Source organism: Amphiura filiformis, chromosome 17 (assembly GCF_039555335.1).
Source record: "Amphiura filiformis chromosome 17, Afil_fr2py, whole genome shotgun sequence".
Lineage (NCBI taxonomy): Eukaryota > Metazoa > Echinodermata > Ophiuroidea > Amphilepidida > Amphiuridae > Amphiura > Amphiura filiformis.
In genome coordinates this window covers 44499986-44526329 of record NC_092644.1, presented here as the reverse complement: position 1 = coordinate 44526329, position 26344 = coordinate 44499986, and the positions used below count along the sequence as shown (strand labels likewise).

The following is a 26344-nucleotide window of genomic DNA, read 5'->3' as shown; positions in this document are numbered from 1 at the left end:
AATATTTGGCAAAAATGTTTGCAAAAATAGGTTACAATAACATTTGTTGAAAACATTTAAAAATAATTGTTGTAGTGTGTTTTCATACAAAACGTTTTAGAACGTTATCATAACCTTTATATAACCCGATATTTTAATGTTATTAAAACGTTTTTACCTAAACCAAAAGCCAAAATATAACTTATTTAAAACGTTTTTAAAACGTTTTTGTGTTTGCTGGGAAGTAGGGTGTTTATATCAGTAAACTTCAATCAAGATATACATTGAATATGATACGTTTTTATGACCAGTGTATGAGTATGCCTATACACTTTTTACCCAAAACATGTGCTTCTAATATATTCTAATACACAATATTATACACTGTACAAAAATAATTATTATTTGAACATTATTACAGTTTTCAAAATCTGAGGTATACAATAGGGAAGTTCACAGGTGTAGTAGGTGTCTAGCTCAATATGTATGGCATTACCGTGCAAACACTGGTCTGACTTAAAGGTATGGTGATTTAGCTTTGGTATTTTCTTTTACAGTGTTGCTCTTTTGATGATACATTTGAGCACATCGAACCCGTTTGCTAGACGAGTCAATTTACGTTTGAGCGTAAAAAATTGGAACACCAATGTTTTAGTTGTCTTCCCCAGCAACATATCCAGGAGGGGCTAGTGTTTAAGTAGAGTCACCATGGTCACTAGCAAGCAACAACATTGCGTTCCCATTTCGTTTGGGTGCACCCATTATTTGGCAAAACTCGACCGCTGGTTGATCGGCAGCTGATGGCGGTTGAATCGCCTTTATTTGTTTAAAACAATAGAATTCAAGTCCAATGTACCGGACGACATATGGATAGGTTTGGCTACAAAACGATTCTCTTATAAACGCATCTATGCCCAGTTTCCACCACGATACACATGAGCACACAATTTCGTCCAAGCAAGAGACCTTGTCTCTACACAGTGTTTACTGTGCTTTTATATGCTTGCATGCATAGCATCATAAGAGCTGTGTGAGCTTCTAGCTGGTGACTATTGGAAAATACGGCATCTGTGATTAGTTTTTGTTAAAACCCAGGATGTTCTCTTCATCCAATCAGAAATTTGTTTATATCGAACGAAAGCTAACACTTCCCGCCAACAACACTTGATTTTTCATTTCGTCAACAGATGACACAATTCAATATTATAACAAGACGAATGTTGTAAATCTGTTGAAAACGACATATTCACGCACAATTTTTGACCAAAATGTAGGGTTTAAAAGTCAAGAACCCGAGTGATCCTTACAAAATGAAAAAAAAAACACTCTTATATTGTCCATAATAGTAGAATCATTTCAATGAGCAGTGGCCAATTCTCTTTTTAAAAGTTTCTATTTTCGCCTGTTTTGTCATACGGTTATAAATTCAATGAACAATGACTTTGCTTAAAGAGCGCTTTGAAATTGATATAAACCGGGCGAATCAACCGGCGGTTGAGTTTTGAAATCGTCCCTAAGTTAACTCGTATGCTAGTCGATCAGTGCTCACATTAGGTTCCGATGAGCTAAACACTCGACAAGAGCAGAACAATTATGATCGCAATCCATTGTATAATTAGATTTATTAATATGTACAGGTTTATTTGACCCGCATACAATTTGTACCGGGTTTGACAAATTTGTGTCATTTCTTCTGATTTCAATATATACATAAATACATAATGTACAAATAAAAACATGCTTCTGTTGGGTCATTGGGATAACGATTAATTCTGGCTTTGATCGCAGTATATAGGATCCAGATATGACGGCGTGTTCGGAATTTTCGATAATAAAATACAGGTTGTAGCAACGTAAGTTGTGACCATCATGACGAAGAAGATCCGATCCAAGCAAACGGTGATGATCCATCTTTCTTCTCTCTGAAACAAATTGTAAAAACAATAAAATTATAAATACCCCTATGAAAACCCACAGCTTTCTAACGAACACTAAACCTTACCCTAATCCATAACGCTATAACTCCTTCAGCAAACTCACCTACAGTAAGCCAAAGAATTAAGGCACCCGTTATGTTCATTCCCTGTATATCCTAAACAAAGACAGATATGTCATAATTGGAACCAGCAGCCAATAGCTGCATCTTGTAGCTCGAATTTAAGACCTCATTTGTTGAAATTGTTTAAGAAATAAAGACACGACAATCCAAAAACCCAAGGAAGATGACAAAGTAAAAGTTGCCGTTTGCGCTATTGCATGCCCTATTGATTTGTACACAAAGCGTTCGCGATTAAGAGAACTAGCGCCGTGCTTCCATTGATTAGCACGTTAAAACTAGCGTCGTGCTTTCATTGATTAGAACACAAAAGTGCAACTTTTGATTTCGTTTCTTCATTAGGTTTTAGATCACTATTTCTTTAATTCTCAACCAATTTCAGCAAATAAGGTCTTTATTTAGGATATGCAGAGGTGAACACAACTGGTACCTTAATTTTTTGGCTTACTGTATATTATGTCCAATTCTAACCTTGAAGCTAACGCTAAAATGTATGATAGAACTTAGTCATAAACACAGGATAATAAATAAAACTAAGTAACAAGTCAAATGAGTATCCGTTTACACGGTTCACGAGATGGGTATCGTTAGTTCCGTTTTGTGTTCGTAAACTAAAGTGATACAGGGTGTTCCAAAAAAAAGAGGCCCCTCATTGCGCCCTCTTTTTCGCCTATTTTTGTAAAGTTGATCAAATATATTTTGGCATGTAAAGAAACCTTTAGCTAACCTTGTTAGCTTTATAAACCAAAACAATTATTTCAATCGGCTCCCAACCTTTGAAGATATGCCCTTTTAAAGAAAAGTACCCGTTTTTCACTCTGTCCACGGAGAGCCGATTGAAATAATTGTTTCGGTTTATTAAAGTTAACGGGTAAAGGCTTCTTTACATACCAACATGTACTTGATCAACTTTTCTGAAATAGGAGAAAAAGAGGGCGCAATGAGGGGCCTCTTTTTATTGGGACACCCTGTATATAGTGCCAATTGCATCGCGTATTTAATTTCAAGTCATTGTAGGAATAGATATGATCAAGTTCGTATAAATGTGAGTGGATCAACTTGAGATAGCTAAATACCGTTAACTAAACCATGGTTACCATAACTGGATTGTATGTCTGGCAAAGGAATCATGGCTTATAATCGGATTCGTATTTCGTTAATTATTATTATCAAAAATTCGTTTTCTTTTAAAGTTTCCTATTGTAAATACTTCTAGATAGTATGTTTTGCAGAATAGACCATTGTCCTATAAATGCACTATTCCATTGTCAATGCCTAAGATGATGTTTGAAATTCATACAATGCAATATTTTTTTTAAGTACCCACATTGTCATTTGTTAATCTTTTAGACCAAGAATAAAAGGGGTAAAGTTCTAATATTCAATCTTAGATTGAATCGAGTTCTCAAATTCAGACGCTCACTGGCAAATTATATATGTCCATTTTGGAAAGGCCCATGAATTTCGCCATTCGTGCAAGTTATATTGCATGCAGCATTTTTTTTAAATATTCAATCTTAGATATAATTGAGTTCACAAATTCAAACGCTCACTGATAAATAGTACACTCATAGAAATGACTTGTTCGCCTTGTTGGCGCAATTCAAAAGGAGTAAATTTGAACAACTCAAAAATAGTGTAAAAGTTGCCAAAACAAAATTCATTTTAGTTATCCTGAAAAAGCTCAAAAGTTCCGTCAACTAATCAACTTTGTTGGCATTACTTAAAAAGTTGATGTAAGTCGTTGCGTCAACTTTTAAGTAATGCCAACTTCTGAATTCAAGTTCAGGGAACTTAGAAAATAAACAAGGTTCAAAGAACCAATTAGTTGAGTTATTGTAACTCAACATGTAAGTTGATGTAACTCGTTCATATTAAGTTACTGGTACTTATTGTTTTGAGTTATTCCAATTTGGTACTTTGTTACTTAATTCACGTAATTGGATCATTTTCTGCACAATTAGCAGTATTCAAATATTTATTTTTGTAATCAGTGCAAAATTGTGTATACTATAGCACACCTCTAGAAAATTATGCTAACCTAGGCTAGTTTCATTTTCTGAGTTGTAACAACTCAATAAAGTAAGTGCAAATGAGTGCGGCCAACATAATGATATCGAGTCAGCGTTACTCAACATTGTACGCGTTAGCATTACTCGGAAAGTTGACGCAACGACTTACATCAACTTACTGAGTAATGAACGAACAATATGAGTGTATGGTATCATTGGAAAAAGCCAATCTCTTTTCTCACTGAACATGCTGAAACAAATGGTGTAAACAATAAAAAAATAAATAATTCTATGAAAACTCTAGCTTTTAACAAACACTTAACTAGGTAACAAGTCAAACGAGTATCCGTTTACGCGGTTCACCAGATGGGTATCGTCAGTACCATTGTATATTCCTATTGTAACTAACTTAAAATGTTTTGGATGTAAGAATTCGGTTTCCAATTAAGAAAGCAGTATGGCTCACAGTAGTCTGAATTGCATCGCGTATTTAATTTCAAGTCATTAGCTGTCATTGTAGGAATAGATATGATCAAGTCCGTATAAATGTGAGTGGATCGGCTTGATAGAGATAAACAACGCTAACTAAACCATGGTTACCATAACTGGATTTTATGTCTGGCAAAGGGATCATGGCTTATAATCGGATTCGTATTTCGTTGTTAATCATTATTATCAAAAAGTCATTTCTTTTAAACTTTCCTATTCTAAACACGTCTTTATATATTGGAAACCATTGTATATAGAATTAGATCTTTTCCCTTTAAATGTGCTATTAGGGCACTCCCCAGGATACTCTCATGTCCACGATCAAACGCCAAGTTCTATATGCTCTCTCTCTCTCTTTCGCAGTTGCACGAAGTAGGCGTACCTTGAGGTCAATGGATATGCCTCTGCTTTTCCATATGCTTGACATGCCCTGCAGAGTTGCCCTTGCAAGAGACAGTCTTCTCTTTAACTTTTTAATTACTTTTTTAAAACTTTTAATATTCACTTGTATATATCTATTTATTTGTATGTTTTTGTATGTTTTTATGCCGTTTGCCCTTCTATGTATAAGGACCCCTTCGGAAATAAGCCTTTGGGCTTAAAGGGCTATCCTGTGATATCTCCTTGCATTGTTTTTTATGTGTATTATATGTTATTTATCTTAATGCATTTTATATCTATTTACCTTGTATTGTTGTATGTGCAATATGGAGATACCGAATAAAATAAAATCAAATCAAATCAAATTATTACAGTAATTTCAGTTCTGTTAATCATTGAACCCAAATTGCTTTACCTCCTCAATCTGCTGTACATCTATATATTACAAACTCATCACTTTTCCGCTCTCTGTCTACAACCATTATTTTTTGTCTTCTTTGTGTTCACGAGTATGGCAAGCTAAGCGGCTCAGAACGTGGGACTAGCTACGCGCAGCTTCTTTCTCGTTACGTGCAGCTTATTAACCAATCAGATTCGCGGTTTTAAACACGTGGAGCTGATGTAAACATCCTCTCTCACAAATATTACGTTGTTAATTTTTGTAAATGAAAATATCTGTAGTATATCAGCAAAAAATGGTATAGGTGCTATTAAAGTAATATCTGAACAGAATGATGATTGTTCTATATTTTGGGGGCTATCATTTTCTTCGGAAGGGGATCCCAAATATAGGGGTCATACTTTTTGGAAAGAAAAATAAGGGGAGGGGGGTCATAAATTGATAATGACAAAATGTAGGGAGTCACAAGATGACTACAGATAAGTGTGTTTATTGTATTCAAAAAAACTGATTTCAATACAATTTTAGCCTGTCTAGGGGGTAAGGTGTATCGGTTGTGGGAGTCGGGGGTCATAACATTATGATGCCGAAATAGTGAGGGCCGCAATTTATTGTAAATTTAGGACCCCCCCCCCTTCCGAAAAAAATGATGACCCATTTTACTCTCTCCATATTTACACAGTGGCATGTGATATCGCTTTCCCTGCAATATCTTTACACAGCGCTTTACATCAGTACGGTAGTTGTTGTTTGACCTTCATATCCCCTGCACCGCTAATACAGCCCGAGTATAAAGTTACTTGCTATTAAACACGGTGTAAACTTGGAAACACTAAATAAATATGCTTTGTGTCATTTTAGCCAGGCATTAGCAACATGTTCTCTTGACACGTGCTGTGATTTGGCCTCCTTTACCCGTTCGTTATCTATGCTAATTCCGTAAATTAATTACAAGATAATAATTGTGAAAGAGGATACCTATAACTATACTACGCACAGCTAACGACCCAACCACGTGATTAAATTTGACTATTTTGATTGGTCAAACAGCTGCTCGTAACGAGAAAGAAGCTACGCGTAGCTGTTCCACGCTTTTGGCCCCCTTGGCTTGCCATACACGAGAAGGTTTTTTTCTTCGCTGGCCTCTATGCATCGTGTTGAAAATCGTCCTCGAAGACGAGATTACGCGAATCCCTGGTATATTGTGCAAGATGGGATTATATAGAGGTAAACTTTTGTGTTTGTTTTTTGCAGTATCATCTATGCTACAGGATGACTGGATAGATTCATTTATTTAAGGGGTGGGGTATAAACGTTTGGACAGTATTTATTGTGGGACATTAGAGCACATCAGACATATCGAATTGCATCCTGAATACGAAGAATGTCCTTCTGATATCAAATAATTTTGATTTTTGACATTCGCAATGTAATACATTTTATGGCAAATGATTAAAAATTGATATTTTTGATATTTAACAGTACTCGAAGTAAACTTTATAAACCTGATGATTTATACTTAAAGTGTATGTAGGTGGGATGAAAAGCCGACGATCAATTGAAAATTTTGACCTTTCGTCTTGAAGATATGGATTTTTTCCCCAAAATACCAAAAAAATTAGGTCTTTTGGAGGAAAAAATCCATATCTTCAATATGAAAGGTCAAAATTTTCAATTGATCGTCGGCTTTTCCTCCCAGCTGCATACACTTTATTAAGAATTTATCATTAGATTTATAAAATTCACTTCGAGGACTGTTATATATCAAAAATGTGAAAAATATCAAATTTTAATAATTTGTCATAAAATTTGTATTATATCGTGAATTTCAAAAAATGAAAATTATTTGATATCAGAAAGACATTCTTCGTATTCAGAATACAATTCGAAATGTCTGATGTGCTCTCATGTCCCACAAAAAATACTGTCGAAACGCTCATTCCAGATCCCTTAACCTTTTTGAAAAATAGAAAACAAAATGCAATCAATAGAGAACTAATGAAAAAAAAATACCGGTATGTCAGTATGTGATTAACAATAGAATATGTTAATCCACAATCCACGTTACACGTTTAAAATTATAGCATAAAACAAAAGTCATTATTTTATATAAAATACGTGGGTAAAATGTATTTTAAATTAGTGCTATTTTCTTTTCGTTTTTGTCTTTCATATTTATTACACTTTGTTTTTCGTGTCTCCTTACAATTCAGTATTCAGTATTACTCGTACCATTACATTCAATTTAGTTTACCTCGATGGAATTTTTTTAAACTAAAACCAACAGATTGGGATGCTTTCCATATTTATATTTATTGATATATAGATTTAATTATAATACGTTTGCTAATAAACTGGTTCGTTTTCTCACTCTCTTTATAAAATCAAAAAAAGAAAAAGAAAAGAAGTATGTTTACAGAAAGATGTGTTTTTCCTGTTTGTTCTATGATTACTGTCTTTACTTCTACCCATAATGTGTCAATAATTTTTCAATTATAAAAAAAGTGTTCCAAATAGTGTTCAACATTACATATTTCACACTTAATTCTACTAATTGCTTTCCCATTTTATAAGAATGTTTCTTGGATAAATATCACTTAATATCTTAGAATTTAAAGTTATAATAAGCCTAGCCTAGCGGGAACTTTCTTTCCCTTGACATATTGGTTTGACAGAGATATTAGAAGTCATAATATTTCGAACGGGTTTGGACGAAGATCTACATGTGAATCTAAATTTTGTGAATCTCTCAATTTTTTTGGAATGGAGAGAATATAATAAAATAAATGCTGTTTGATTTAAAGTGCGATTCAGCTAGGCATGACCTAATTATCAGCACACTTCAACAATTATTCCGCTGCCATTAGGATATTATTATCAGAATCATTTCCGCTTCACCAAGTCCGCAACTGATGCGCAGGTACTCTCATCGACTTAGATTGTTATACCCCCAGCAGCTCCCCATTTCAGACCTTGGTGGAATGAAGCAAATGGGAATTAAGCTATCTTGCTCAAGGACGCAACACTGTGGAAGCTCGCAAAATTGTGCAATTTTACCATATTTTGACCAAAACAGGGTCTACTAGGAAGGTGACAGGGCAATTTTGGGGGCCCCCGAAATCTGGCCCAATGGTAAATCCGGCCCTGTATATTCACCAAAATGTGCATAGACTATTTCGGCATTTCCTGACTATTAGTCGAACGTGTGTTCAGCTTGTGTATTGACGATGAACTAAAGGTTCTATGAATTGCAGAAATGGTCTTCAATGTAAATACGAAGACCACTTGTTGTAAGATAAAGTAAACTCATACCCATGATGCAGGTCCCTCCTCTCCTTCTGTATAGACGGTGGTTTCTATTTGGTTGTTATTGGGTTGTTTGTCAGCATTCTCAGCATCACCTCGATCACTTTCTGATGAAATGAAATAATCAAGAAGAGGTTATGTGCTTGCATAAAATATATTATTTATTCAGAGTACTCAATAGTCATTTACATTGACTTATTTTAATCTTCAATTACGTATTTAGGCCATCACACGCCTACTCGCACTCCTACTTTAAGGGACTTGATATTTTCTAAATCCTATATTTCTTAATCGAAGGATGAATAAATTAATAGTTGTTTGTTTTGATTGCACAATACTTGAATCCAACTAGATACAAAAGCACATTATTTTTCATCCAAATTAAATTTTGATGAAAACTTTCGGAACTAACGTATTACCTGTTTCTTCTATAACAACACGCATTTGTTCTTTTTCCTGCGATTCTTGACGTTGTGGTCGTCGAACAAAAAAGGACTCCTGGCAACAAGTGTAAAAATATTGCTCTCACACACCGATTTCTAATGGGTCCTGGTTGTAAGTACACCCTCAACGACACTGCAGTACAGAGCAATGACGCAGCTACTATTGCAAAGTTCATGGAGAGATACATTCCTAATAGAGGAGGTTTCCCTGCGGATTTTTCAGGAAGTTCTTCTGATACGACAAGTTGGAATACAGTGAGTCCAAGAAGCAGAGACACACCTAGTGATATTTTCTCGCCGCACTCAGGCGGGAGCCAAAAGGCTGTAAACCCGAGTACTGTGAGAACAGTGGATGGTAATGCTGATGTTGTTAAATGATAATATGGAAGTCTCTTCAAATAGACCTGTAGTAGTAAAAAGGACAAAATATGTTAAAGATAAGTAACAGTAAAATGATATCACATACTTAATATAGTATGATATGGCCTGAGTAATTTCATTTGATCATTTACTTTTTTACATTTGACTGTGCCATGTAATCAAGTTGAATCACAATAACATAGTCAGTCAGACCTATTTCGCGGAAAGCCCAGGTTGAACTCAAAGGTGGTGACCTGTGATACTACAACCACCGTTTCACAGGTCAACTTTTACCGCCAGATAATCAGTAGGGCTGATGATGCGGTCAGGATTGGACGAGAAAATTTCCCACTCAAAAATAGTAAGTCCAGTTGACTAGATGATAGTTCAAATATTAATTGATAAAACAACAGCACCAATGTTCCAAGTAGCAACTTTGTATTCTTTTTATTTCTCAAAGGGTTTATAAATAATACCCACAGAAACATTCGCAAATCCTAAAATGTAAGACATACTTGGACAGACGTACTGTATTATTTGCCCTTTCATTTATGCTGCAGTGCTTTCCCATGTTTTTCCTTTTTTATTTCCTTTACTCTCGTAATTGAATGTCATAACCTTAATAGCTTCAAGTGCAGGGGAATCTTAGTAAGGGGAAAGTTGTACAGCGTGTCCCAGAATGATCTGTACCAGGGTAGTTGATTTAGCTATAGATATCATGGCTATTGGCAGGGCCGGATTTACCATTGGGTTAGATGGGGCCCCCAAAATTGCCCTGTACATTTTCCATTTTGCGCGCTTTTTTCGCCAACTGGCCTGTTATATAGCAAAATTCAGCTTCAATTTGGGCTAAAATAGTCTAAAATTTACATTTTTGTGCGCTTCGCGCGCAAATGTCCTAGTAAAATCTATGCTTGTCTCCCTCTAAATTGTAATGCTTCCGCCGACAACGTCGATCTTATAATATCTAAACCAAAACTGGAGTGCACATGCCTTCCTCACAGAGTGTTTGGGGCCTCCAAATTTTGGCCTGGCCCAGGGCCCCAAAAAAGGTAAATCCGGCCCTGGCTATTGGTAATATTGTTAGTAGTTCTAATTTTATACATGACATGTATCTGTCTTAGGAATTTTAGATTTTAAATATTGAATGCTTCTGATATAAATTACAGAATATTCATTTAAAATGGTGGATTCCAAGTTGGCCGAGGCGATCTGTTTTGAAAATCTGTAAAGTCATCGACCATGTCAAGCCCAAAGTTATTTTGAAAATTATGCAAGTATTTTCGTTGTGCCCTGTTCTTTCTTCTTCTAAAAAGTTGACATCTATTGACTGTTTGTGATATTTACGAAGAAATCATTGTATGGAATAAATGGGTTGTTGCGCTTGATTGATCAAATAATACTATCCTTTTGCCGCAATTTTGAATTTAATTATTGTGGTGTGAGGTTCATCATTTGAATCCTGGCAGAGAATAATCTGCAGGTGTTGGTATAGAGAAGATGGCTCATCTTTTTGCATTGCCGCAGCGTGTCCAAATTAATTATGTAGTCCAGTAAATTTCCGGAACCATCGTGCAATGTGCAAATTATATCCAATTTGCCATAACTGGCAAAGATGTACAACTTCTAGAGCTGCTGATCATTATAGGCTAAGGAACCATTTCAACACGTTTGGGAAAAGGTCCGCGAACCTTTACACAGTGGTCAAGTTCAAAATTGCCCGTGCTTGTCGTGATAACTCAGAGAATTAATATTGCTCCGCTTTTGTTGACAATGTTCTCAAATTATTTGACTTGCCATTGGAAGTAAGAAAAAGAATCATCTGCCCTATAGGATGTTTCGTCATCTTAGCAAAACAGCAAAATACGTAGGACAGTGCCCACTAAGTCGCGCGATGATTGAGTTCTATATTGAGTCACTTTCACCTTGACAATCGCTGTGTCACCTGGTTAAAAGCACTCTATAGAGTTATAAGAGAGTTAAAAGTATTCTGATCTTATTCTGTTTTTCTTGCTCCAAGATGAATAATTTTAGATCATATTTAACCAATTCAACCAAAAGAGCAATTTTCATTTTCGTGACAGTTAAGTTAAGCTGTAAATGTCTTTTCACATTAGCAAGAAAATCTGGTGAACGTTCGTAATTTTGTTTATGTTCTTATATTCAATACGACCTAATACTTGTGTTTATACTTATTATTGATGAAACCCATAGCATCGGTATAACTAGTTAAACAATTATTATGATCTTATACAACGCTAATGTATGTTATTATTTTCTCCTACTTTTGTATGTATCATAATTTGATAGAATTGCCACCAGTGTGCTAACAAATCCTCCAAATAAAAATGTTTAAGTCATTTATGCCAAAACAACAACAACAACAACAAAACAGTTTAAAAATTAATGTGCTTCTTTTTATGACTCGTAAGCATCTTGTCAAATCACGATCAAGTGTTTTTAATATACACTGACCACAACGTTAGACAAGATGATATTGGACAGCGCAATGATTCATAGTTTGATGCTTTTGCTCTACACAAAAATGTTCTGTTGTTGTTGTATCATAATCAATACATATTAAACCTTACCTGAAAATGTACATAAGAAAAAGACATATTCCCCGATAAAAGATACGGATCAACCAACGTCGACTCTGTGGGTACTACATTAAGCAGTTTCCATTGTGCGCGGTCATATTCGTATCTGGTGAAAACAAGATTACATTAGTTAATACGATTCTGAAAGAGTAGTTTTTATTTATTTATTTATTTATTTGTTTGTTTGTTTGTTTGTTTGTTTGTTTATTTCTTTTTTCTTTTTTTTCTTTCTTTTCTTTCTTTCTTTCTTTATTTATTTATTTATTTATTTATTTATTTATTTATTTATTTATTTATTTATTTATTTATTTATTTATTTATTTATTTATTTATTTATTTATTTAAGCTTCAGTGAAGCTGAAGAAAGATTTCCATAAGATCATAAGGCTACACAGCAAAGTTCGGAAAACTGGAGCTGAGAAACGAGGAAAAAAATCCAGTACCACAGCTCAACAGAATTTCCGGGAAAATCCTCACCAATTTGCCAAGATCTTAATCAAAACAAAAACAGAACTACAACTTTCCAGAAACCTGCAGCAGAAAAATGTGACCCGTCACATCAAAACCGACTGAATACACTGCAGTATTGGTGTGTTCCAAGGGTACCCACTATCCTGTATCCTATTTCTGGCTGTATTCAACTTAGGTCTTGATCTGCTTGATAAACACAGCCACCTTGGGTACCGTATGAGCAACGCAACTACGAATCCTCTGCAAAGGCCTATGCAGATGATCTCACACTGATTGCTAAAAGCCCAGAGGATTGTCAGAAATTGATCAACAAGTGTGGTACTTGCTAGTGTGGCTTAAGCCTTGTCATTCATAGGCCTAAGTATAAAAGAAACACAGTTCAAAGAACTTTTCCCAAGCCACCTTCACAAGAGGAAATTACAATGGAGTTCTCATCATAAAAGGGTGAAATAAGTCTCCGAAGGGACAGCGCTGGTGTTCTACCAATGAATAACGCATTTATTTATTTATTTATTTATTTATAATTCAAGCCCTGGTTTGACGGCACATCGTTTTCATATGAGCTGCAATATCGTTTCCAGAACAGTTAGCACACATGGAAATGTGAATGATTGATTGTTTATATGAAGCATGTAATAACACCGTTAACTCTAAAACGACACCATTTATCTTACTCATGATAATATGTTTCAGCGATCGCATCTACACTGGCACTTTAATTATACAGTTTAGTTTATGCCTCAAAATTAAAATTGTTTAAATTTCTTAAAAGTGAAGGATAAATAATTTAAATTGCCATTTGGTATTTTTTAAATGAATTTTGATGATTTGTACGATCGTCCGGATGAGCAAATCATTGAATGGGCCTTTAATGCAATAGAGTTTTCAATAATTTGTTAGACTTTGGAATACTTTAGGAAAACCTTATTCATATAAGTAATTTTATTAGAGAGCATGGATCACTTCCAAGACTTTTTGTGGTACTCCAAGGATTTATCCCTGTAAATAGTACATTTAAAAAATAAAAAGGGCTTCCTCCTTTCCTCGAGCACTGTTTGAAAATACCGAAAACAACTAACAATGCTGATTTTAAATTGAAAAAAAAAATTGTATTATTATTTTTATATTTTGATAAAGATTTTTTTGAATTAAGATGTCATTTTCCAGAGTTCAAAAGTACACAGCATAAAATTGCGGTTGATTTACACAACTGAAGTACAAATGTCAATTGTTTTATACGCGAGTATCAAATCAAGTAAATTTTCTTCCAAATTTGACATAGCTTTTATTTTAGCCTAATACATCTTCATGTAGTGCCCCTCTATATTCCATCTTCATTTGACTGCCGATACGTAAGCGTATTCAAGCTTTTGGTAATCACACACAGGTGCGTCTATTGTCGGTAGATGGGGCAATTAAGACAGAAACATCACCATATGCAAATTAGGGTTAGGGGTTAGAGGTTAGGGTTATGGGTAAGGGTTAAGGTTAGGGTTAGGGTTAGTGTCAGAGTTAGGGTTAGAGGTTAGGTTTAGAGGTCGTTTGTTTTAAATGCCACATTTACCCCATTCTCAAGCTCCGGAATACTACTGTCTGTCCAATTAACTTAAAGACTCAGTGTTGACCTCAGTTCTAACAAGATTATTTGACAAAATTTTGAAGATGTTTTTCTTCATGCAAACATTTATTCAATGTGGATACATTTCGACAATAAATCGGGACCAGGCATTTTTTCATAATGACTTAAGATTTTTAAAGGAAAGTTCATTTTAAAGCAGTGGAAAATTACATTGATAGTAGCAAGAACTCATCACCTTTCACAAACTGAAGTATGTCACTTGTTCACCACCTGACACAACGCCTTTCTTTGCTTTTGGCAATTATTATTAATTTTATTGTTGTTGTTGTTGTTGTTGTTGTTGTTGTTGTTGTTGTTGTTGTTGTTGTTGTTGTTGTTGTTGTTGTTGTTGTTGTTGTTGTTGTTGTTGTTGTTGTTGTTGTTGTTATTATTATTATTATTATTATTGTTATTATTATTATTATTATTATTATTATTGTTATTATTATTATTATTGTTATTATTATTATTATTGTTATTATTATTATTATTATTATTATTATTATTATTATTATTATTATTATCATGTATTCATTTTGAAAGCGATGTGATCGGGCTTAGAGAGCTATATAAAAGCCTGGTTGTATTATAGCATCGTATTGTATTGTTTCTGTATAGTACACTTGTAGAAATTGTGATAATGATATGAAATAATCGTATATTTTATATATAAAAGATATTAGGCATATGTACTTACGTGTGACTTAAATTACCAACTCTTAAAACAACTAAATCAGTCGTATCAGCCTGATTGGTAAAATCCAAGGAACAGTTCTGTACGTCAAATGGGAAATCAGCAACATCAATTGAGCATAGACTGGACATAACTTCTGGTGTGTCGTATAAAATCACTCCATGAGCGCTAACAACTACACGGGAAAAGTCATCATTGCTGGGAACTTGCAGCTTACGGTTAGCACTGTGAACCAAAACAAGACCAGAGTTTGAAATGACATATTATTTTGGTTAAAATGTTCCACTTTTCATGTCTTCCAAATCCAAAAGTGGTTTTATTCAAATTGTTTATGCAGTATTTTTACATCAAATTAAATTGACCATAACTGAGAGACTACATTAAGGAAGAATTAGTTCATCTCATTAGCAATTAACAGCGTTAATTCACTGTAACATAGCTGAACTTAATTTTGATATTGATAATTATGATAAGTACGGATAAATTTAAACACGCTTATTTGTGTGATTATCATGAGGGTAATGCAGAATTTGACCTACAGGGTGTCCCTGAATGAACTGTATCATTGGAAACCTTTTGTTTTTTGGTATTTTAATGGTCGAAACAAAAAAAACACTAAACAGTTGATGTGGTTGAGGAATAAAACGGCTAAAACATACTTTTTGAATTTTTACACTTGATAAGTCCGTTCTCGAAATATAAGAAATTTACGATAACGCCTCATTTTCAAACTATGCCACGGATTCAAATATTAATCAAGAACCTGTATCTGGAGTAGAATACCAATCTGACACGGTGCACCAGGCGTCTATTGTCATTGGTCAATATTTGAATCCGTTGAATGGAGTAAAAATTGGTCATTTTCGTAAAACTCGTATATATCAAAAACGGAGTGGTCGATTGTCAACATTTAAAAATTAAGTGATAGCTGATTTGTTCTTCATCGCTATCAACTAATTAATTTTGTATGGTTTGGGCATTAAAGTACCCAAAAATTTAAGTTTCTGACTATACAGTTCTTTCAGGGACACCCGGTATATTTCATATTCATCCGATAATCGTTGTTGCTTACGATGCATGAGACCCAATCAAATTTATTTATTTGCTAAAACGTGGACGCGATGCGCGTTACTAATAAACAAAAGTGGACTACAGCGTAACATTAATGACCTCTGCGTGCGTAACTGCGTACCCTACGAACACTTTTTGCTCACAGGCAGCTACCATATTGTACATCGCATGATTGTAAATGTATTTTCTTTAAAACATTCTAATAGAGGCCTTGCATGTGACGTATCATCCCGTAAATATGGCGGACTACTCAAATGCATTCAACAAAAGCATAATTGCAATCTACCGTGACAGTTCGTCTCACACACATAGCCCTGCACTACGATCAAATAGGTTGATGACAACATTTGATTAAATGGACTGCACTCGGCCATAACTACGGTGAAGGACACCGGTTCAAATCCTTTGTTTGGAGCCAATCGATAATTTCATGCAGGGCCTCTATACGAGCAAATTGAAATGGATGGTTATGAAGGAGGTTAACGACTTTGAATCAGTTATTTTGTGGGATATTGTGAAAATCTAAACATTTCACTTAGACCTCGGATAACATGATCGATCTCAATGGGGAACAAGAATCACACTGGGTTCGAATCAAGCACAGCATAATTCATCAAAAGAAACGCGGACATTTAAGAAACACCCTGCCCTGCAGAAGTAACCGTCGGATCGGACGGCCACTTCTAGGAAGGTCATCAACGATTCCTGTATCTTCACACCTGTCTCCGATGATTTTCAACGTAGAATATTTGATGCAACATGTCTTCGTTATTTAATATATTCTCATTCTATTCCAGTAATGTTTAACTTCTCTAATGAATGTTTGATGATTTTTAATGAATAAAGAGTGATTGATATACAGTAAGCCAAAAAGTTAAGGTACCAGTTATATTCACCCCTTGTATATCCTAAACAAAGACATATATGTCATAATTAGAACCAGCAGCCAATAGCTACATCTCTTAGCTCGAATTTAAGACCTCGTTTGTTGAAATTGTTCAAGAAACAAAGATATGACGATCCAAAAACCCAAGGAATATGCCAGTTTAAGTTGCAGGTTGTTCCATTGCGTGCCTTATTGATTTGCACACAAGTATGCGTTCACGAAAAAGAGAACCAGCGCCGTGATTCCATTGATTAACACGTTAAAACCAGCGTCGTGCTTTCATTGATTAGAACACAAAAGTGCAACTTTTGATTTCGTTACTTTATTAGGTGTTAGACCACCGTTTCTTTAATTCTCAACTAATTTCAACAAATGATGTCTTAAATCAGAGCTCAAGAGTACAGGTATTAGCTGCTTGTTTTAATTTTGACACATTTTCCTTTATTTAGGATATACAGGGGTGAACACAACTGCTACCTTATTTTTTTGGCTTACTGTATATGTATAAACGTCGAATGTCTGGTGGAAATATTTTAGTGCTTGATGCGAATCCAGATTGATTCTTGTTTAACATTAACATTGATCACCTTTTTTTTATTGTCATTGCCTTTCTTCGGTTAATTAATGCTGCAATCATAATATACAGCCTGCTCAAAATAAGTTGTGCAAGTGGAAAGCGCCATCTTTGGAAATTAGAAAATACTGTTGTGACGTGATGCCTACATCAACGTCAAGGGAGCAGTCCTAGCTTTCAAATACCACGTTTCATTCATTTTTTTCGGCAATCCAGAGATCTGCTTTACTTTTGGATCAAAAGTTTAAATCAAAATCATGATTTATACCATCACAGATGAACTTTCATGAACGTATAAAAACCTTTTTGTGCCACTTTTTAGAAAATTGAATAGAATGTTATATCCAAATACCCGTATAGTACAGTTGATAAAATAACATTCATTTGTAGGATAAGAAATAATGATTTTAATTTTACAACAGAATATGCAATATTTGTTTGTCTTTTAACATGTCTAGAGTGACAAAGAGAACAGTATTTACCATGATTAAATCATTATACATGTATCATGATAAAACAGTAATAACAGTAATAACAATTTTGTATTGTTGTGTAATCGATGCCTTCGTTTGATTTCACGAAGGAACTCTTGATAAAGTTGATGCTATCATTGACTTACATGTACAATCCTCTTCCCTAGTAAAAGTGGCACAATTGTGACTTTACCCTTTTGTTGTTAACTAAACATATCTAAAGATTAAAACAACAAATTGAATAGAACAAACGCCATTTGAAAGCTACGGCTGTGCCCTTGACGTTGCGATGTACAGGCTGTACAGGGGATACTGCAACTTTTGAAATCCGACCCTTTATCATTCAAATGGTTGCAACTTTTTCAAACGAGATCGCAGAGCAATAAACGAGGTGTAAAAATTCGCAGTATAAAATGCTGCATTTAGTGAGTTTATTAATTTGCTTTCACGGCTGTTTGATGTGATCATTTATTAATTTTTCTAACAAAACATTATTATAATGTTCAATTCTAGAACATTATAATACCAACAGCTATCACACTAGTAATAAACTGTACACACATATATTTTGTAGCAATTTTTAACCTAGATTTTCGTTTCTATATCAAATTATTTATCTTTTACTGTTTTTGTGGTATTTTTAATTCTATGAACTGTACATTTGTATGCAAATTGAGGGCGCTATTTACATGTGTTTTTTTAAATCAAATTAGCCAAATAATATGAGTTATACCTTACATTTCAAGATAAAAAAGGTTTTGGAAAATTCCCTTGTCATTTGTTAGTCTGTTTGCTGATGTTCTAATACTATTTTTCAAATGTCTACCTCTTGTAAAGATGCAAACAAGATTTAAGATAAAGAGCGCCATCATTGTTCAACTTTTCTTTACAATGACTCAGTTTTACATGCCATCAAACAGCCGTGCTTTTGGTTTGTAAATGATGACGACATTTTCAAGTATGGCGATCCTGTTTTAGCATCAATATTCTATTAAAATAAATCGACACCTACATTATAAAGGTGCAGAATACATGAATAAATGCGTCTGTATAACAAATGTAATCTATGCCATGATCACTTTAATATTGTCCTACAAATGAGGTATAATTAGGCATTAATCAACCATTCAAAACAATAATCAAAATTACATCAACTTATAAATATTTAACTGAAAGGCAAAACAACAAAACCAACGTTTACTGACATGCCTAATGTTTTCTTTCACTGACATGAATTTTTCATAAAGTATTGATTACCTCTGTGTTCTTGATGTTTCAAAGACTGTGAATTGGTTGTTGTGATGTAGATGCCCCTTTAACATGTATAACTAAACAATCAAGGGACTCAATATGCATGCGATTTGAGTATCGGGTTGTGGAATAGAATAAAACAACAGACTCAAATGAAACGGTCCAACCTGCATAATTGAATTTGAAGTATGTGACCATGAATGTGCTTTGAATTAAATTCTATACATGATGTTGGAATACTATAACTTTAAAATTGAATCGAGTGGGAAAAAAACACCTTGAAATACGATGTTTACTGACATTTAAATAAATATTCTACATGTGTCAAGACGGTTACTACAGTACTGAAGAATTGAATTTCTAAACTTGAATCCACCACATGTCTAAGCAGTGCCTATATATCTAAGTAATCTATCAGCTCTATTCATTCATCAAAATCGAAGAAACGTGTTTATTTCATATAACTATCCTATGTGACATGATGTTGACTACGATATACGGAAGAATATAATTATTTCTAGAATGTAACTCATCACCACTGTCTACATATATGTATACTCGCTATATAATTAATATGTAAGATCTATTCATCAATATCTGAGAAAGCTTATTCCGACAATTCATCTATAAACGTGCCAAACGATGTCGACATAATTAACTTTATTAAAAACAAAATTAAACATTTCAACAAGAACAGAACATGCATATAAAATACAACATAACAAAATGCATAACAGGGCTCTTTATGATGTAGCGTTTAGGTGTTTATCATCAATTTATATATAATTCCAGATACATTTTGTAGTGACACATCCTGAGAGTGAAAAAAGTACTTTAGTTTCTTAATTGTACTGTACACTGCCACATTAACAGGTGGCAATACAACGTGTGTTGCTGGATTTCGTGTCTCTGTTAATTTGTTCATTGCTTAGAGGCTAACCCCCGACAAAAGGGCAATTCTCAGAAGTCATTTTGTTGGAAATGTTAACACTTTTTATTTTAATCATTTCACTGAAGTGCCCGATTCTTTTACCGTGCATGAACACTTATTAAGCATGCGACATGTGGCTACCAGTGCAATTACGTGCGATCAATATGGATTATAAAAGCAACGTGTGCTACAAGGGAGCCATTCGTTGAATGAGTTCTTTTCCTGGAGGTGCGTTGGTCTTTATTCCGATAGCCGCTTGTTTCAGTAAAATTGCTATTCTAAACATGCTAAAGGTTCGCTATTCCAAAATCAAACACAGTTTGCGTGTTGAGAATAATAAATAATCGTTAGAAAGGTTTATTTAGTAAGTAAATTACTCGTTGCTCTCTGAAGAATCATGTATATGTCATGAATAATTCTAAACGTTGGCTCTAAGGCCAAAAAATATTGTTCGCTTGTCCACCACCGACCGACCCTAATCTGGAAAATATGGAAAAAAGTTTTTTTGTTTGTTTGTTTTTAGTTTTACTGTAAAATGAATACCGACCCGTATTTTGGAAATTCCAAGAAATTATTTTTTTCTTTTAACATTTTTGTCATCCTTAAAGGTTTTGTACAGTTTCTACACACTTCTAAACTGTTTTAAAAACATGAATGAAGTGGTATACAGTAGCAAAATATCCCAATTCACAACTATTTGGCATATTTATTAAACTAATTAAATCCATACAGACATGTTTTGGCTATGACCTTTAAAAAATATTTATTTGACATGGAACTCATATGATATATAATTCCAGATTTAGGTGCTTAAGCCTTGGCTAGATATAGCAGAACATGCATGCAAACGGTCGTGTGATTTTGACAGCATTTCATGTTTATACATCATCCAATCTTCACTACGGATTAACAATGGTCCTGGTTTTGGTTTCCATCACGTGGTTTCCCATTATCGTAGCTTAGCTCCAGGGGAAGTTTCTGAACAGTAGAGAAACCAAAACTGAAAACTTGAAAAGGCCCATTGTTTTTAAGGGAAGCTGTACTCCAGCGAACAGAATACCCAATACCCTATAGTCAGTATCATGTGAAACAAAATGTATTGAATGCCTGGCCAACGTGGGTCCCTTTTACCGACTTATATGCCTATATCGACGTGGAATACCATCGTCCATCATTCAATGCATAATTTTAGTTGCTGCTTTGGAATAACGAACCTGGTACATCAAACATTTTATACAGCATACCATCATAATCAAGGGTCATATATGCAGTGACGCCCTTGCAAAGCGCATGTGAATACAATTTGCTTTCCGTAGCAAGACAACTAAATACCTTCTACTTTCTGCAGATTCATACCTGATGTCATTTGACATGCAAGAGAAAATAGTCATATTAAATATAATTAGAATTAATATTACATGTACAGCAAGGTATGTTCAACAATATTACCTTCAAGGAATTCATATGATATTAGTTCTTTGACGTGATAATATATTGTAGGCCACTTGATACTGATTTGTACGCTAAGTGTTCTCGAACAAGAGAACTAGCGTCGTGCTTTCCATTGAGTAGAATATTAAACTTTTGATTTCGTTTCTTCCTTGGGTTTTCGATCACCGTTTCCTTAATACTCAACCGACTTCAACAAATCAGAGATAAAGGGTACAGGTATTGGCTGCTGGTTTTAATTTTAACATAGTTGTCTTTGTTTAGGATATACAGTGGTGACATAGGAGATACCTTAATTCTTTTGCGGTCTGCATATTGTAAAACGGACCCATTACGTTTCACTACCTAAAGAGAATTGATCAAAAATAGAATTCCCTCTTGTGGTTAGTACAATGAATTGACCAGATCACCAGGCTGTCATTATAGCTAGAGGCGGTGTATGACACACATGGGTCAATGAGTTACATAAAAATGACCTTGTGTGGTATTCAGTTCCGAGGAAGTGAGTTTTGCCTGAGGCAATTTGTGCTTAAATGTTAATCCCTCACTAAAAGTTATTACCATCGATTTGGTTGAAAACGGAGGTGAGACATGATCAATTCTGTTCAGGCAGTAAAACCTAATGCAATTTTGTACATTTTGTGTTTTGTCTGGGCGTTCATTTCTTACATGCAAAATACTAAGCACTAAAACTGGCTGAATAGTTAGACGGCGTACTATCACGGCGTAAGGGAATCGCAACCTCTCTAACATAAAGGAAAATACTTCAGTGCAAGCTATATGCATTCTGTCAATAATTTACCCTGTAAGCTGTTTACCTCCAAAATTTGCTACAATTATGCACTGTTTGCTAGAAGTACATGGCGTACATGACGTACGTGGTCCAGAGATTATCTTAAGATGTGGAGGCTTTCTTAATTTTACGCCTAGTGACCAGTAGAGGTCACAATATCATATAGGGGTAAACATTATTCGTCTGATCACAAGGATTTCAAAAATGTGTAGTTTAAGCTATCTACGACTTATCGTTTCCGAGTTATTATAGAAAGTTTCAAGATGCTCCTACTTTGGCGAAAATGGTGGCAAAATATTTGTCTTGACATGAGAATCAAGAAAAGGTATAGTATTTGCCATCTAGAATGTACTCTTTAATTGTTATGAGCAATGGAAGTGACCTATCAATAGGAGCGTACATCATAAAAGTATAGCATAATTATGGTCAACAAATGGCCTATAACAATTTTTACCCCTACCTTACTAGGATAACACAGTAGATAAGTGAAACTATTCTTTTTCAGATTTCATTAAGCTAAACAAGCAATTTGCCAAAGTTTTCCCCAAAATCAGAGCAATTTGAATTTTTTACACATGTACAACCAACAATGTGCAATTTTAATAAAAGAAAAAGGTTTTTTCCAATAACTCTATATAACGATAGGTCGTAGATAGCACAAACTATACCTTTTTACTCCTTTATGACCTTTCGTGCGGTCACTAGGAATCAAATCCAAAATGCCTACACATCTTGAAATCGTGCAAATTATAATTTTTACAATGAGTACACACAGTAACAAACACAGCTTATAAAATACAAAAGACTGTTCGCTTTTGCTCGATGCTTTTGAATGTCGAGCTCGTTCAGATTATGATGAGAATGATTTGAAACGATACCTTTCAATAAAATGTCAGTTACGTAGAGAGCTTCTTGACTATTTCCATTTATTAGAAAGAAAATACTTAGTGTATTTTTCCTCCAGGTAATCAAAAGGCGCATAAGTGGTTTGAAAATGTATTTATGGATCCGAGATTTTGCTGGAAAACACTTGTAGTTAAAGTTACTTTCTGTATTATTATATGAATGGCGAATGCATTTAAAAACAAAACATCAAGATGCTTTAAGGATAACAAATTCATCAGTGGAGCAATAAACGAGTGTGTTTTGATTTTAAATTCAAGTGAAGTCTTGTTTCACAATTTTAACAAGGTATAAATAATTATTATCTTTTGCGTAGCAGATACAGTGTCATTATTTATTCATTCAAATACATCATAACATGTCTTTGCATATTTGATACACAGAAGATGATAACTATGATCTTCACAGATAAATGTTTAATGTCAGTTTCATTCATCCTATTTATGACTGGACACCACGAATCAGCCGTAAAGTCGGCCCGGCCAATTTGGTTGTATTTCGTGTTTAGAAAATATACGACGTATATCATAAGCTTTTAAATGGTATATCATTTGACTTCAAATGATATTCAGAAGCGGGTTATGTTGAACTTTGTTACTTTTTTCGGTTCTACATGTGTCTCTTTTTCCACATTTCTGGTAATAAAATATTAAACAGTCATAATTGGCGGTCATTTCAAATCATCCCCAAGTCAACGAGGTTCAGGAATGTCCTCTCATTGTTAATTGTTGGTTATACATAACTAGACAAAATACAATGCTTTGTTATCCACCACTTGAACAGGATTTAGCCAAAGCAAACAAAGACAAGAACTATTTACAGATTCTATAGAAATAGGTAGAAGCTTATTATCCTCTTCAGCTATAGGAATATTGATTGGTTGAAACAGTGTTTGATGAGATACTTGTCGCACCAAATTGTGGTATCTATGAATACGACCTACACGTTGCCGACTTTACGGTGTCGTAGTGTCCAGTCATATTTTATCTTATTTCAATATATATGACATTTGATTTACACATACAATTAAATGACCATAATCACGGATGCATGTTAAATATAAGTATATTCTTAATGCTAAAATCCTTGCTTTTCAATATCAAATGAATAATACATTATAACCGAAGGGAACTGTTAAGAATAGACAGTTGCTAATCCATGGGACTCAGGTTGTTTTTGATTAAAACTTTATGATCGAGACCAATTATTCAAGAATGGCAAGTTATTCTCCTTGAAGAATGAATACTTTAATATTATAAATATTTAATACATATGAAACCTGAATAAAGAAACGATGAGACATATTTTGGAGAAACCCATGGATTAGGTATTCAAACACATGATAGCCTTGAATGAAAGCAACATTTTCCTATCCCTAACTCAATTTGGCCAAAATATGAACTTCGGTCGTTTCTTTAACTATACTTATTTATCAGCTAAGAAACTGACGCATGAACACGTAATGGTCCATTGTTGCAAAGCGGAGTAAAGTGTAGGTGGAGAAATAAATGACGAACTAGGAAAGACAAAAATAAGAGAGTGAACAAAGAGAGATAGGAACCTATAAACAGAAAGAGAGAGATCGAAATTAAGAAAGAGAGAGCTGCACAGAGATATAGGCGAGAGAGCAAAAAAGAAAAGAACTGAGGAAAAGAGGTTACTAGGAAATGCCCGACGGCATGCAAGCAAATGCTCGTACTTTGCGTTCAAAATTACTTGCGAGGAAATTGTCCTGACGTCGTTCACCCAAGGCCAGTTAAAGGGGTTTGGCAAAACAAAACGTTTCTATAATATATACGTCACATGGGTAACATATAGCATGCTTTTCACGGTTTTTCTGCAAATAACAGAATTGTGGGATAGGCTTTTACGACGGGAATTCATAACAATAAAAATAACAGAATGTCTATTTTACATGCTATTGAGTCCAACTGTTTTGCGATAAATATGTCGTGGGCAGAGTCTATCATCGTAGGTGCATATTGCAAAGTTTACAAGATTTTTTTGAAATGTTCAGAAAATCAATTTTGATATTATTGTTGTTGCAATTGAAGTCTTTGCTAATTTTAACAGAGTTATATATATAATAAGTGTCACTTGCGATGGTTTTGCGCTAACACTCATTTTCGTTGAGTACAAACTGTCAATTTCACAAAAAAGTTTTTTACGATGATCTTGACTCTGCCCACTCCTACAGCAAGCAATTTAGGGTGAAATTGTAAATTTATTTATAGGTTAATAAATGCGTATCACTTGTTGGGAGCAAAATTGGACAAAACAATGCATGCGTACTGAGATGTTGATGCGTTTAATACACAAGCCCCGCAGGGGAACTACATTAGACGCATCAACATATATTTTGCATAATAATATTTCTCGAGCAACAAGTGATACGCATTTATCCACATATTTCATATACACGAGACACACGATTCCATGACTTTTGCTAGTTTGTAACAAAATGTTGGAAAATACAAATGGGCGCTAGACAGGACGTTTGGAAAATTGACCTTTGGCACAGCGGATGATCTTCCTGTGTATTTCAATTAGAAACGCGGGATGCATGTCCACATTTTCTAGCAAATTTGTCATTTTTTTGCAACTGTCGGTAAAAACTTCCAAAACTTGGTTCTTGAAAACATACTAAAAGAGCAAAATCCCCCAATGTGTAATTAAGTTGCCTTATACATTTTCAGCAATTTTGATGATATTTTCTGAAAAATTCCTATCTCTTAGCATTGTAGCACATCTACTGATCACTTGGTGGTCTTGTTATGGCGGCGCCCATGGGTCACCTTTGCAATAAATTTATTGCCTTTTATTGAATAGCCTATGGTGACTGTCAACTAACCCACAAGAAAATGAACGCTTCCGAAAACTCTGCGTGTAGTACGTTTTTTTTTCTCTGATTGGTTTTGACTTCCTAGAGTGTATGAAAGCAAAATGAATTAATAACTATTTTCTAGAGCCTACAATGACGTATGGCGTGAAAGATGGAATTTTCCATTCAACTTGTATACTATTGACATTATGCTTTTAACGCTTATGTTACATTGCCACAATTCCTGTAAACCATCAATCAAAACATTAAGGCAACTACCTTAGCATTATCTTAGAAAACACGTTCGTAAAACGTAATTTTTCTCTTGAAAATAAACAGCATTACAAGACAAAATTATTCTTCCTTCACCGTATGGAGTAAAA

General features: G+C 34.4%; 1 protein-coding gene across 3 annotated transcripts in view; it reads right to left on the bottom strand.

The window, feature by feature from the left end:
- Positions 1-353: 353 nt before the first annotated feature.
- Positions 354-26344, bottom strand: part of LOC140137858 (neuronal acetylcholine receptor subunit beta-2-like) — a 174034-nt gene continuing 148043 nt past the window's right edge. For 2 of the 3 annotated variants that reach the window (XM_072159658.1, XM_072159659.1), the window contains exons 5-10: positions 21328-21351; positions 14813-15034; positions 12018-12132; positions 9043-9470; positions 8630-8730; positions 354-1901 (exon numbers count right to left, since the gene is read on the bottom strand). In XM_072159658.1, the coding sequence (XP_072015759.1) occupies positions 8724-8730; positions 9043-9470; positions 12018-12132; positions 14813-15034; positions 21328-21351 (796 nt within the window). In that variant the 3' untranslated portion in view covers positions 354-1901; positions 8630-8723. The remainder of the gene's footprint in view (positions 1902-8629; positions 8731-9042; positions 9471-12017; positions 12133-14812; positions 15035-21327; positions 21352-26344) is intronic. The other variant, XM_072159661.1, reaches the window with a different exon arrangement.